A 14,623-nucleotide genomic window follows, 5' to 3' on the forward strand; every position below is an offset into this window, starting at 1 on the left:
CATTGTGGATGATCCGCTCCGTTGAACTTGATCTACATATTCTAAAACCCCAACACACCAAATTTGGGGTGAACCCGTCGTGGTTTGACCCTCCGTCGAGCCATGTAAAAAGTTCTATTCATTCGAAACCGTTAAAATTGATACGAGTGGATGAAGGGCCAAACCATGACGGGTTCAGCCCAAATTTAGTGTGTTGGGGTTTTAGAATATGTAGATCAAGTTCAACGGAGCGGATCATCCACAATGTAATATATATATCATACACTTCACATCCACTTTTGAAACTCGCTGGACATAGGTCAGGTTCTGAACTATGAATTATAATTTTAAAGGGTCGTTTAGATGTTTAGTACGAAAACCAATGATTTCCAATATATAATCCACATAATAAAAAAACATAAAAATGTTATAGGAAATATAATTCTCATCCTCGTTCTCATGTAAATTATTAATTCCAATATATAAGATGTGTATATAAATATTTATATAGCTGTGTTCCTGTACCTAACCTTTTACAAATTTACCATGCTCCTTACTTGTACCCATGCAACATAGGGTGCCATTCAAGCATTTCTTTCCTTGCAATTTTTATCTTTTAAATGAATGTTAAATACTTAAAATTAGAATCACATAAAATCTAAATTAGAAGAGAAAGGAATTACTTAGTTAGGAGAGCAAGATCAATTTGCTTTTAGTTTTGTTGTTCTTATCAGGATGGCCTAACTATATCAGGGAAAAGAATAGAAGAAGCATCTAACTCTTTCATACATACTCCACTTGGTTTAGGGAGACATAGCTCAGTTGGTAGAGCTCCGCTCTTGCAATTGGGTTGTTGTGATTATGGGTTGGATGTCTAATTGTTTAGGCTATAGTATCTTGTACCTGAACCAATATCTCACTTTTTCTAAGTAATGCGGAAGAGGATTGAAACATGAAACTCTACTGAGTAAGCTCAGGGGGAGAAGAGAAAACAATGTGGCTGTGGCACTAGCCTTATGTAGAGGCAGGGATACTAGTAGCCTCAGGTGAAGGCAAGAAGAGGAAGAGAAGCAAGGGGGTTGAGAGTGTACTAGAGGAATAAAATTTTAATAAAAAACTAAATCAAACACAAGTTATTTCTTACGGCTTCTAGGACATTATTTTAAATGGAGAGAGGGTGTAAAATCTCTAGCTCATAATGAGGCGTCGAGATTAATTTATTTAAATAGCCTACTTGTGCTTCCGCCTAGGAATATGCCTACTCCTCTCATTAAAACACCAATTCCATGTTTGGTGTAATAGACTTTAGATTTATTATGTAGCATTTCCTAGACTATTGTTACCGGCGGTGGATCCAAAAGACTATTCTTAGGAGACTGGACAACACACAAAAAAATATTTATTTACCTAACAGTAAAAATAATAAATTATAAAACTATAGTGTGGTCCGTGCGACAACGGGAAAAGCCACTGTGACGAGAGGAAGCAGAAGCGACGCTACTCGATAGAAGTCCTTGGGTTTGGTCCTTTTGGGATCGGAGGATCTAGAGAGAGAATATAGAGTTTTGATAATGGGTTTGTGGATTTTGCATTTATTTGGACTATTGGATATTTATTTTTAATGTTTGGGCTTATAGTATTTAGACCTTATAGGTTTTAAATGTGTTAAATCTAAGTTGATGTTGCATTATGTGGGCTTGGGTGCAAAATTGTTTAAATTTGAGAGGGCTAGATTTTAATTTGCAAGGGTCTAAAAGATAAATATCAGAATTTTAAGGGTGCGAATGCCCCCTTATAGCTTCACATGGATCCGCCATTAGTTGTCATATGTATTATGCTAGCTTTAATGTATGTAATACTATTAGTTCCTTCTTATGGCGATGTTACATCTATATATGTCAACCATTGCCAGAAAGTTTATTGCTGTTGGTATGGTTTTGACTAACCATAATTTATAGAGCATACTAGATTCAGTTCCTTATTCTCTCCATTTTTGGACAGGGAATTATTCTGTTTAAGTGATCTTTGGATAAGCTGCATTTTGTTTGTGTGTTTGTTCTTTTTTCCCCTTCCAAAAACTCTACTGCATGGGTTACCAATGCTATCTAGAGAAGAGTTTCAAGGCTATTTTGCTTTAGGGTTTTGTGGCAACAATTTGGAGAGAAAGCGGGGAAGAAGGATAAGGAAGAAACCCCATACGTCTTTTGAGATTCCATGCCTTAAAAAATTAGGTTGTTATAGACTGCACCAAATTCCAAGCACGAAGGAAAGCTATACTATTTTTTTTTTAAATCAGAATTATCATTAGCATCTCCAGCTTTTTTCTTTTCTGAAGAATGAAGACCAATTCCTTTGCTCTCATGCATGCAAAGATCTTACTCTTGTTAGCAACTAAAACTAGGTTGCGAGAATTTGAGATACAAAACCTTTTATTTTCAGCTAATCAAGGGGTCGTCACCCTGTGTTTCATTAAAAATTAATTACGGAACAACCCAAGATATTTCTAGTAGTAAAATATAAAAGGGGTATCCATCGCTAAATTTAGAATCACAAATGCCAATGTGTAGTTTAAGTGAAATGAATTGGAGCTCAAGGATCAACAAGTACACCAAGAGAGTAAGTTTGAGACAATTTTTGACTTGGACTAAATCATGATGGAACATGAACCTAGCGCTCTCTTGCCCTAATGAGAAATGAAGTGTATTCTCATTGTCGAGGGAGTGAATTTGAGACAACTTTTGGCTTGGACTCTTAATACCGAACTTAAATCATGATGGAACATGAACTTAGTATTCGCTTGGACTGTTGCTATTGAACCAGTTAGCTATTGTAGCCTCAGGCTGAAAACATAGAGAGATGTCGATCCATTTAATCAAAACTATAATTGCGAACAATCTCAACTTCGAGTTGAGCAAAAAGGAAAAAAATAAAGAAGAAAAGAAAAGAAAAGAAGAACGAAGTTGAGCAAAAAGGAAAAGAATAAAGAAGAAAAGAAAAGAAGAAGAAGAAGAACTAAAGTCATTGTCCAATCATGACTCTGCTGCCAGCAAATTGGTGAAGGTTGTGTTCGCACTGAACTACACTCGCTTAAGTGCTTATATACACCTTGATTAAAACTTTGCTCAAACTTCGGAGTGCAGATTCAAAGACCTATTCCTTCATTAAGCATTTATTTGTTACTTTGGGTTACTTGCATTGCTCTTAATAACGTGCAAAATGATGAATAAATACTTGATAATGTGTAAAACAATAAATAAATACTTGCAAATATTTATATATTTTCTTCTTGTCAACCTATACTATCCTGAACTTGTCACTGATGCACAGTACACCTTAGACATTATTGCTTGCTTCCACCGCCATTTATTGCTACGATGTTCAACCTTGACATTGTCTTTTAGTCGCTTTGTTAGAAAATGATAAGGATGAGAAATTTTTAATAGGCTTCTGAACCAATGTGTTTGCCATTAGTTAAGTAGCACTTGTATACCCTATTGTTTCATCTACTTTCCACTTATATACCCTCACTTGTATTAAAGTTTTTTTTAACTTGCACTTATATACCCTCACTTGTTTTTGGTAGCACTTATATGCCCTAAAAAAGTTCTTAAAACTTGCACTTACATACCCTAGAGTTTTTAAATCTGACACTTAAGTGCCCTAAAGTTTTTAAAACTTGCACTTATACCCTCAAGTTTGAATGACTAAGGGTATTTATGTGCAAGTTTTAAAAACTTTAGGGTATTTAAGTGTTAGTTGTAAAAACTTTAGGGTATTTAAGTTCTAGTTGTAAAAACATCAAGGTGTTTATGTGCCGCTAAAAAAAGTTAGGGTACATAAGTGCAAGTTTAAAAAACTTTAGGGTGTTTTTTTGCTTCCAAATACAAGGTGGGATATATAAGTGAAAAGTAGAAACAATAAGGTACATAAGTGCTATTTAGCCTTTTTACTTTTCCAAACATCTGATTCTTTTTCTTTTGTATTTCATATTTCTGTTTCATTTCTGCCCATGTTGCTCAAGCGATGAATAATTGCATTTTTTTTTCAGTTTTCTTATTAAAACTTCTTGTCAGCAGCATAGTTTTTTTCTTTTGCTGTGGATTATAAGCTTTTCTTAGGTTGTTTTTGTCATGTTATTGATCCTCTAATAGTTATATACCTTTTGTTTCTATCAGGGTCCCTGCCTCTTCCATGGGCTGCCAGAATGAAAATTGCTTTTGGTGCTGCAAAAGGCCTTGCTTTTCTACACGAGGAAGCAGAAAGACCTGTAATTTATCGTGATTTTAAGACATCCAACATTTTGCTTGATGTGGTAAGTGCTAAATGGACAGCCAAATTCGTCTTCTATCTACTGTCTTCTCGTTTCATCTTTTTCTAAAAGTATCCTTATCCAGGAATACAATGCTAAACTCTCTGACTTTGGGCTTGCAAAAGATGGTCCAGAAGGAGATAAGACTCATGTATCTACGCGGGTGATGGGAACATATGGTTATGCAGCTCCAGAATATGTAATGACAGGTTAGTTTAGTTTTTTATTTCTATTTGCAAATTCTGGATATAACTTCTTTGTTGAATATTTTGTGCTACTCTTGATACTTGAAAATTGTGCATTGGATATTACATCTTTGCTGAATGCTTTGTGCTGCCCCCTACATTTGAAAGTAGTGTGTTAGGACATTACTGTGAAGTATGTTGCACACAATTTCTCTCTTTCTTAACACATGTTTTGTGGTTTTCTATTTCTTTTAACATATAGTTTGGGTGTACCTGTGCTGTAATTGCGTCGTTAGTGAGTTATGATATGACACTTCCAACGCATATGGAACAAACTTTAGCTAAGTTGCCTTGTCGGTGAGCAATCTTATTGTTTCAAGATCAACTACTACTAGCTGGCAAACATAGACTGTTAGCTGGGGTGGAAACGAACGAAATAATTAACAAACAATTCATTAATTATTTGACTAACTATTAGGTCATTTGATCCTGTTGTTCATTTAATACTAAATAAATAATATTTAGTATTCTAGTTCATTTATGAATAGAATTTAATCAGTGGTATATTCGATTCGTTTGCTTATCAAATATTCATTTAAAATTTGATCGCTTATAATTTGTATCATTACACATGATTTTATATTTTCAACCTACTTATATTTTCTACTTAAGTTCAATATACTAATTTGAGAAACTTAAAAGAATCTTAAATCAGTTTTTAATGAAATATTCGAATTATACACACGCATCATAACTATAAAGAAATTATTTTTATTTTGAATATTTATCAAATACCAAGTATTGGAGTTCGAATTTGAAAAACTACAGACATAGACATTTAATTCGGGTTTGGATTCGAACAAATACAAATACGAACATATCAGGATTCGATTCGATTCGTTCATTTACCACCCCTACTGTCAGCTACCTTTTCTGGCACTAGAGGGATGCACGTGCACTGCACGTGGTCGAATTTCTTGATTGTTTATTTTGATTTTATTTATTTACTATAATTGGATTGCAAAATAGTTTATGGTTATAAAAAGTAGATTGGAATTGTTGAAATGTCTCTATTGCTAAAACATTGTTAGTTTCAATCAGACTCCTTCAATTGGGAAGAACTCATTGAACTCGAGGCTAACTATGAATTTCCTAACCACACATAAAAAGGCCCCATATTAGTCCCTTAAATCATTAAAATCACTCATGTGCCTCAACTCTTAAAAGTTATTTATAAATTAATCTCTCAAATTATTGAAAATTCTATTAGATTCCAATAGTCATTTCAAATTAATATCTTTATTATATGTATACTTTAAAGAAAAACCAAATGAGAACCAACTCTATACGCTGCCACGTTAGTATTTTCACACAAGAAATTGACATGTTTCCACTGCAACCTACCATCAATTTCAAATAAAAATCTTTAATTAAAATCTTAGCCGTCAATCTTTAATCATTGTAGTGGGATACACGTGTGTTGCAAGTGGTTAAATATTTTGATTATTTTTTTAAGTTTATATCTTCACCATTACTGCATTATGGGCATAATTGTTTTATAGGTTGAATTTATTTTCTTGGGTAGAAAAATAATAAAGTTAAATAAAAAAGAAAGAGATTAAATTTAGGAGTATCATAAAGAACTTTTGACTATTTACATATAATAATACATAAATCTAAGAGTGAAATGAGTAGAAACAATCTATCGAGTCCATGTGAATAAGGATTGATGAACGACATCACCTCAGTAAATTTCTTTAATTGACACCTATATATGTATTAATGTATATAACTTATGAATAAATGGCAACTGAGGACATTATAGTACATGTAAATAGTAAATAGAATACATGTCTGCTCTTTTTGCAAAAGTTATTGTGCAGATGATGATGATAATAAATGAATTCTACATTCTAGCATTGTTTCTTCTTGAGCTTGTTTTATCAAATTTCATAATATTTTCTTAACATTCAGATTCACCCTACTTGACCAAATTTTGTGAAGCTCCATGGAGCTCCATGGTTCTTTTTAAAATTAATAAAATTTTAGGATCTTTTTAGAGTTTCAGGGTTATTTTTATCGTAAATAAAAATTTCTGGTGTTTTATTAAGCTAGTATAGTGCACGTGCATTGCACATGGACAACTTGTTTTATGTTATGAGATATATGAAAAAATGCTCCAACTTATACGTTTACAACAAAATTAATCATAATAAAATTGAGCTCATCTCTATCTTAATATATGCTAATTTTGGATAATTTGCAACATTTTGTTCATAGTTTATAGCATTTTATTCATAATCTGATCAAAATATAATACTATGCTACAATATTCTTTTCCCACAAGGAAATGTAAAATGGTTTTAAATGGCATAAGCTTAAATTCACATTGATGTTTGTATTTTGTAGAATTTTTTGCATGAATTCTATAATCTATTGTGAAAATCAACTTGCACTGTATTTTAGATGACAAATTTTGTAAATTATTTGCATGAATGCTATAATCTATTGTGAAAATCAACATGCACTATATTATAGATAGCAAATAAACTATTTGAATGTAAACTATTGGCTATTGTCTTGATGTATTTACAATTCAAGGTGTTATAATCATTCACTATTCAGGAGCATGAAACGAAAAATTAAATATATTTGTTATTTGTACATCAATTAAAGAGTATTAAATGTAATGCATGCAAGATGAGAGTCACGCGGAACCTTTATTTTGATATAGTTTTCTATTAATGATGATATTTTTATAGTTCATTGATCTTTATATGTAACTGCATGTGACCACCAATAAAAGACTATACAAAATTACATGTAACCCCTTGTAAGATTAACAATCCCCCTCCCTCCCAAAATAAAATTTAAAAATTCCACCCCAACCTATCTCAAAGCACTAAATAAATTGGTAGCAAATTGAATTAGCTCATTGAAAGTGTTCCAAGCACACTCACATTGAGCAATATAGTTTCATAGTATTATATTTTTATTATTAGGTGAGGTACTTGATGTATGCCCCTAAGGAATTTTTTTTGGATCCACCACTGCATGTAACCTAATCTTATTCATGCTAAACAAAGCATGTATGCTTCCATGGATAGGAACATTAAAGATTATATCTACCATTCACCTTTCTAATTTATGGATAAAGTTTCCTTCATAATGGCAGATACCAATCGTTATCTTTGTAACACAGACTAATGGTTGAATTGGCCTATGAAGAGAGGGCTAGAAGGAAGATGAAATATAATTGTAATGTTGTTTTTCTGATAATTCTTATAAGCAAAAGGAACATAAATTTTCACTCTTGCCTCAAAAGTTAAACTCTCATCACTTTATTTGCATTCATTTTAATATCATGTAACAAAGGAATTTTTTTTCTATAAATTCTTAACTAGTAACGAAAACTTTCAACACTCTAGTGGAACTCTTAGTGTTCCAGATAAAATCACCCCCTAAAATACAATATAACTCAATACCTCTCATGTAGCACTAAGTTTGGTTACCGTACTCCCAAAGAAATTCACCCTTTCCTCAAAGGTTGAAATCTTGATTACTTCATTTAGGTTGATTACAATACAATGTGACAAAAAATATTTTTTTAAAGGACTTTCACAATCTAGTGGAACTTTTTGGGTTCAAAACAAAACTCAACAATTCAACCACTCACCTCAAGTATCCTCCCACAAATAGCATCAACTATCTCATCCCCAAACTTCCTCTGTTCACTAGCAATAATTGTGAAATCTGATATAATTGGCTTCGAAGTAAACATCAACTCTAAAAGCAACTGTTAATACACTTGAACGATCTATTCACCGTCTCAATCAACGCCTTGAATCGGTCAATAATGCAAATTGGAGAAATTTTGTAAGGTTTGATACTAATTTATACTGGCATGAAGAAGATAAATTAGTGTAATGTTTATAGTTGTGTAATGTTTGATACTAATTTATCACTGTCTCAATCTAACGCCTTGAATTGACCAATAATGCAAATTGGAGAAATTTGGTAAGGTTTGATACTAATTTATATTGGCATGAAGAAGATGAATTAGTGTAATGTTTATTTTTGTGTAATTATTGACAACTAAGAAATGAGACGTGAGAAAAGTGATAAAGTTTTTTTTAGTAAAGAGTATGTAGTGGAAGAAGGCATGCATGTAGTGAAAAGGTTGGCTGATAAAAGTGTAGGTTTGATAAATTAAGTTCGAGTTTTGATGGTGAAGTAGACTTTTGGGGCCCCACTTGGCTTAGTAAGTATTACTGCGTTGAGAGGCATGTGAAGAGACAGTAAATTAATTAAATTAAAGTTGGAATTATCAAATTTGAGAGGGGTGAAAAAGGTACAAAAGTTTTTTAACACCCCAAACATCTTTTATATGTAATATATATTAGGGACTTCTTTGTAAAGACTTAAACTATTTTTAATTTTGGATTTTTTTGCAAATTTTGTAAAATTTACTATTTTTTATAAATTTTTTAATATTTTGAAGTCTTTTCAGTTTCCATAACGCCTCGGTACGCTAGAATAGAGTCAAATGAGAATGGAATGAAGGTAGGAATAGATTGGAATTGATGTGGGAATGAAATACTCATTTTCATTCTCATGTTTGGATGCGACTAGAGAATTAAGTGGGAATATCTTTAAGAATGGTATATCTAAAATTTATTTTATCATTTTTATTATCACTTAAGTGGGAATATCAATTCTTGATAACTTATTGGGAATAGCAATTCCCACATTAAGTGAGAATTGATGAGAAATAAGAATGACATTTCTAGCATTCAAAAACATCATGTTTAGTAAGCATGAATGAGAAGTTAGAATTGCATTATATTCCCACTCATTCCCGCGTATCAAACAAGGCACAAGTTCTTTGAAATTTTTCGCAAAATATACAATACCTAAAAGTCTTTTGGATATTTCTACTAATTTTGTAAGATGACTTTTTTTAGATCTTCAGATTATGGAAGTCCTTTGGGTATTTCTACGAGTTAGGTAAGTTCTATAGATTTTGGATATTTTTTAGCTTGGTAATCACATATAATTAATATTATCTCCTTAATTATGGAGATAATTTAGGAGGCGCAAATATTTCATAATATCATTTAATTAGTTTCATCTTTATTTTTTAATTTTAAAATAAATAAGCGATAAGATAAAGAAGTTCTATATTTTTTAGATTGTTAAAATTATAAATCTGAATATATTTTCTATAGTAAAGAAATTGTTTAAGTTATGAGATTTTATATTTTGTAATTTCTTGAGAAGTGTCTGAGACGTGGAGATTAAAAAACCATCTATAACTTGTATCTTTTTAAGATATTTCAATTAATTAGAACATGATCACAATGAAGTCATATTAAAGATATTTCTGTTAATTAGGATAATTTAACATGTATAAAATTCTTTTGGATTTTTGTGCAAATTTTGTAAACTCTATGACTATTCTTTAGATTTTGTAAAATCTAGAATTTTTCTGCAAAATTTTCGATGCTTTAAAGTCTTTTGGGTTTCCATTTAAATTATATAATATTTGAAAGTCTTTTGGGTATTTCTACTAATTTTGTAAGTTGTTTTTTCTTGTAAAATTTTTAAATTATGTTTTTGATTATTTCTACGAGTTGTGTAAATTCTATGGATTTTGGATATTTTCTAGCTTGGTCACTCACACATAATTAACATTTGTCTCTTTAATTATGAAGATACTTCACTATTAAGGAGGTGAGAATATTTCGTAATATCATCTAATCTTTATCTTTATTTTTAAAAGTTAAATATAAAGAAATGAAGGATAAGATACAAAGTTCTATTTTTTATTTGTTAGGTACCAAATTTAAACCTTTAGATTGTCAAAATTTTAAATCTTCCTCTGTTTTTTCTAGTAAATAAATGGGATTTTTAAGGGAACCCCCCTTAGGCCCTATTACACATTACCACCCTTCATTATGTAATTTTTAGAAAACCTACGCAATTTGCCATTTTGTTAACATGGAACCACCTATGCACTTTTTCATCTAATTCTCCATCCAACAAATTATTTTTGACAAATTTAACCCTATATATGTTTAATTTTGTTGAGCTTTAAGTATTTAACTTGAGTATTCTAAATTATTTTTCATCTTAACTTTGATTCTACAAAAACGTTTCTTTGCCCAAAAATAACTCAGAGTCTACTTCATTATTCACTTTGATACCACGACGTTTGTTTTCCCCTCAAAAAATACCACAGAATTTAACAATATTTTGCTTTACTACAAATCCAACAAGATTTGATCTTGATATACTAAATTTCAATAAAATTTAATTTTGATTGATAAAATTTAAAATTTTAACTTTGATATTCAAAGTTTAACAAAGTTTAATCTTGATAACTAAATTTATAAAATTAAACCTGTAGGAGTAAAACCATCACAATATTAATTTATGGATGGAAAATAGGGTGGAAGAGGGTAGAGGTGGTTCTCTGTTAATGAAATAGTAGTTAGGGGTGGTTTTATGAAACTTCAGTAATTATGGGGCGTAACGTGAAATATGGTCCAACTTACAAGTGGTTTCATGGAAAAAAACCTAATAAATTGTGTAAGTTCATAGATTTTCTATTTTATAATCTGTAGAGAAGTGGCTGAATGTGAAGGCTGAACAATTATTTATAACAATATAATTTTTAATATAATTTTAAAAAATATAGTCTTTAATATACTTAAATCAAATCTTAGCTTATATACATATTAATTAGGATAGGATAAGATAATTGAAGCTTATACTTATTAGTTAAGAGTTAAGTAGGATAGGATAATAATGCAATATCTAACTAAGGGTATTTTTGTCCATGGAAAGTTTCTCCCAAACTCATGATATGATATGATATGATATTTTTCCAAGAACTAGAGTCTGGTAGCTTGCCTATGACATTCCAGAAGTGCATTCATTCAAGCTATAATTCATCCCCTGAACCTAAATGACAACTCCATTCGCGATCTTCCACAAAGGAAAGGGAACTATCAAATTGATCATTAATCGTTCGGAATCTCTGGCACCTTCAGCCTAAGATTTGAAAATAAATTCCGCATTATTTCATACCTGGGCTCATTGGTAATAGACTTCAATATTTTGCTGTTCTCCTTGCTGATGGACAAGCCAGTGTCGGCTTAAAACTTCACAGAATTCTTTACCAGCATCACCCTTTTAGAAACATGTAATATGCCAGTATCGGCTTAAAACTTCAACAGAATTCTTTACCAGCATCACCCTTTTAGAAACATGTAATATGTAATAATCAAGGTAAATTATTGGAAAGTTTGTTTTGCTTTTAGTATGCTTAAAGAGGCCCTAAGCGTTAGCAGTATCCATCTGCAGATTGACTTCCATGACAGTGGTAAACAAGGAGATAGATCTCCACATTGTTCCATCTCTCCCTCCTCCTCCAGCTGCCACCAAATTAGCCTAAAGGTAACAATTAGTACACTAATCAGGATAAAGTTGGTGAAGAGATGCATTCTTTTATCTGAGAGACATGGTAAAGCAGACAACATTTGATTCCAGCAAAAATGTAGTTGTCTTTTTGTATCTACCATGCTAAAAACCTAGCGAATTTCCAAACTGGTAATTCGCTATACCATCCAACTTATTACAGTGCTATGTAAGCGCATACATGTTCTTTTTTACCAACTTCTTATAGTGCTAATGTAGGTGCATGCATGTTCTTTTTTACCCTTAGTAAAATGGAAAATAATACTATACATATTTAGAAAGCGCACGATCAATTTGAAGTCATTATTTCTGGATCCTGTAGATAGATATTCTGACTTGTGTACTTCCATCCCTTCTTTCTTACTGAAGGACATCTAACATCAAAGAGCGACGTCTACAGCTTTGGAGTTGTCCTACTAGAAATGCTAACAGGCCGAAGGTCCATGGACAAAAACCGTCCAAACGGCGAGCATAACCTTGTAGAATGGGCTCGCCCTCATCTTGGAGAAAGGCGTAGATTCTACCGCATAATAGATCCTCGTCTTGAGGGCCAGTTCTCTATAAGAGGCGCGCAAAAGGCATCCCAACTCGCACACCACTGCCTTAGCCGAGATCCCAAGGCCAGACCTCTGATGAGCGAAGTAGTGGAGGTTCTCAAGCCATTATTAAACCTCAAAGACATGGCCAGTACTTCTCAGTTCTATCAAGCTATGTTAGCAGAAAGAGCAGCAGCTAATGCTAATAGCCCAAAGGGAAGAAACGGTGTTAAACAGCAAGGTTCATTTGGGAGAAATGGGCAGCAACCTGTGAGGAGCCTCTCCAATGGCGTGCGAAATTCTCCTTATCATCCGTCGACAAAGGGTAACGAAAATAAGCAGGCATAAATGAAGTGTGATTGCGTTGGTAAATTGTGTAATATATGTTGCAAATGTGAATGAGACGCATATAATTGGGCATTTTGATCATGTTTGTGTCTAAATTTACATGTGGGTAGAATGATTTGGTTCCCAATCTGAGTTTTTTCCCCCAACGTTGTGGAGATTTATTTATGATGTAATACAGGAAGAACTCCATTGCACAGGTTTTTACATGTTTTTAAGAGGCAATGGCTTCATATAATGAAATGATACGTGTACTGATGTTATAAATCTTGTACCTAGTTGAAGGAAATGGCTTGCATGTGAGAACATGAAGTAAAGATATCATCATTGTGTGAATGGACGACTCACCTCAGTAGAAAGAGGTGCTTGAAGATTTTTCCTGAGACTCCCGAAAACGCAAACCTGTGCTCTAGAGGCCTTTCTGTTTCTCTCAAGCTGATACGGGTCTGCTTTTTGATGATGAACGTTTCGTACATCCTCAGTTAGTGGAAACTATCATCACTTCACAACCTAATCCATGAACTCGAGATCACCTAATCTACTACTGTTCTTAGTCTTTCTGAATGCTTTGGTGTACTCGCATACAGAGTGCGTCCCAATCTTTCGAGGCCACCGTGTCAGTGAATATGTGCGTAATGGTAATGGTATTCATATTTTTCTACATTTAGCATTGGCTAAATACGAGAAAAAGCCCTTAACTTTGGACGATCGTTGGATTGCCCCCTGTAACTTTCAAAATATTAGAAAACCACACTTAAGTTGGTGCTCACCAGAAAACCCCCTTTAATTTTAAGGTTTTATCAGCAGACCCACCTAAACATGCGAAATGTCAAGAAACTGCAACTTTACATTGGTGGGTAAAATTACGCTGCTAATGAAAATTGTGATTTTTGGTCTCTATTCTGATATTTTGAAAGTTGTGGGGGTTTATATGATAATCGTCCAAAGTTATCTCCCTCTCTCTCTAACTTTTTTTCGCTTTTTGTTTGGGGGATGGGGCTGTAATGACATTTAGCCTTTAGAAATGATGCATATGGGTGGGGAAAAAAGAATCCATATCTGAGGATTTATTGGTATTCGTTAGGATGCAAATATCATTACTTATATAATTTATATATAATAATATATGGTTATGGTCATGGATGTATAGTGAAATATCGACATCAGTATTCGAAATATCCGAGAATATGTTAGTCACACAGTTACTATTTTGTTCCTTATATTAATGAATTTGAGGTTTGATTTTGATGATCAAGAGATCTAATCTTAGCTTTCGGATATAACGAACATATTAATGAACCCTCTTGCATCTTATGAACTATATTCTTTTCAATATTAACTAGTTTTCTTATATCTGTTTTGTATCCGTGTGTGCATCCACATGTATCCATATCCGATTTTAACGGATATGGATATGAATTTTCCTTACATAGACATATATGTCTCCCTATTTGTATTCGTCCATGATTAGTAAGCGAATATAGATATGATAGGTGGAGCATGCAGTTTTGAAGATTTTTGCACTTTTTAGGGGTGCAGGTGGTTTTGGAATTTGGTAGCAAGCCAATTTGCAATTGAGACATGATGGATGCAATATAAATTTCTTTGTTTTTGAATTTGAACGCCTTTTTATTATATGATGAATGGAAGTGAGGATGTTTACCATTGTTGTGGAGAATATTTTTCATCCTTCTCTTTTAGTTATTCATATGTGGTATGCTGTAGCTTTTATCGACTTGTTTTAGGGGGGATCGAAACTAGAAAACTCGTGTCTAGCTCAGTTGAGT

The 14,623-nt window shown here is 32.6% G+C and overlaps 1 protein-coding gene across 5 annotated transcripts in view; it reads left to right on the forward strand.

Annotated features, from left to right (window-relative positions):
- Nucleotides 1–13,103, forward strand: part of LOC109827562 (probable serine/threonine-protein kinase PIX7) — a 22,003-nt gene extending 8,900 nt beyond the window's left edge. For 4 of the 5 annotated variants that reach the window (XM_020394568.1, XM_020394573.1, XM_020394582.1 and 1 more), the window contains exons 4-6: nucleotides 4,155–4,291; nucleotides 4,374–4,497; nucleotides 12,325–13,103. In XM_020394568.1, the coding sequence (XP_020250157.1) occupies nucleotides 4,155–4,291; nucleotides 4,374–4,497; nucleotides 12,325–12,839 (776 nt within the window). In that variant the 3' untranslated portion in view covers nucleotides 12,840–13,103. Of the gene's footprint in view, nucleotides 1–4,154; nucleotides 4,292–4,373; nucleotides 4,498–11,841; nucleotides 11,935–12,324 lie in introns of all 5 variants that reach the window. The other variant, XR_002243470.1, reaches the window with a different exon arrangement.

The sequence above is a fragment of the Asparagus officinalis genome, chromosome 1 (assembly GCF_001876935.1).
Source record: "Asparagus officinalis chromosome 1, Aspof.V1, whole genome shotgun sequence".
NCBI classification, from domain to species: Eukaryota; Viridiplantae; Streptophyta; class Magnoliopsida; order Asparagales; family Asparagaceae; genus Asparagus; species Asparagus officinalis.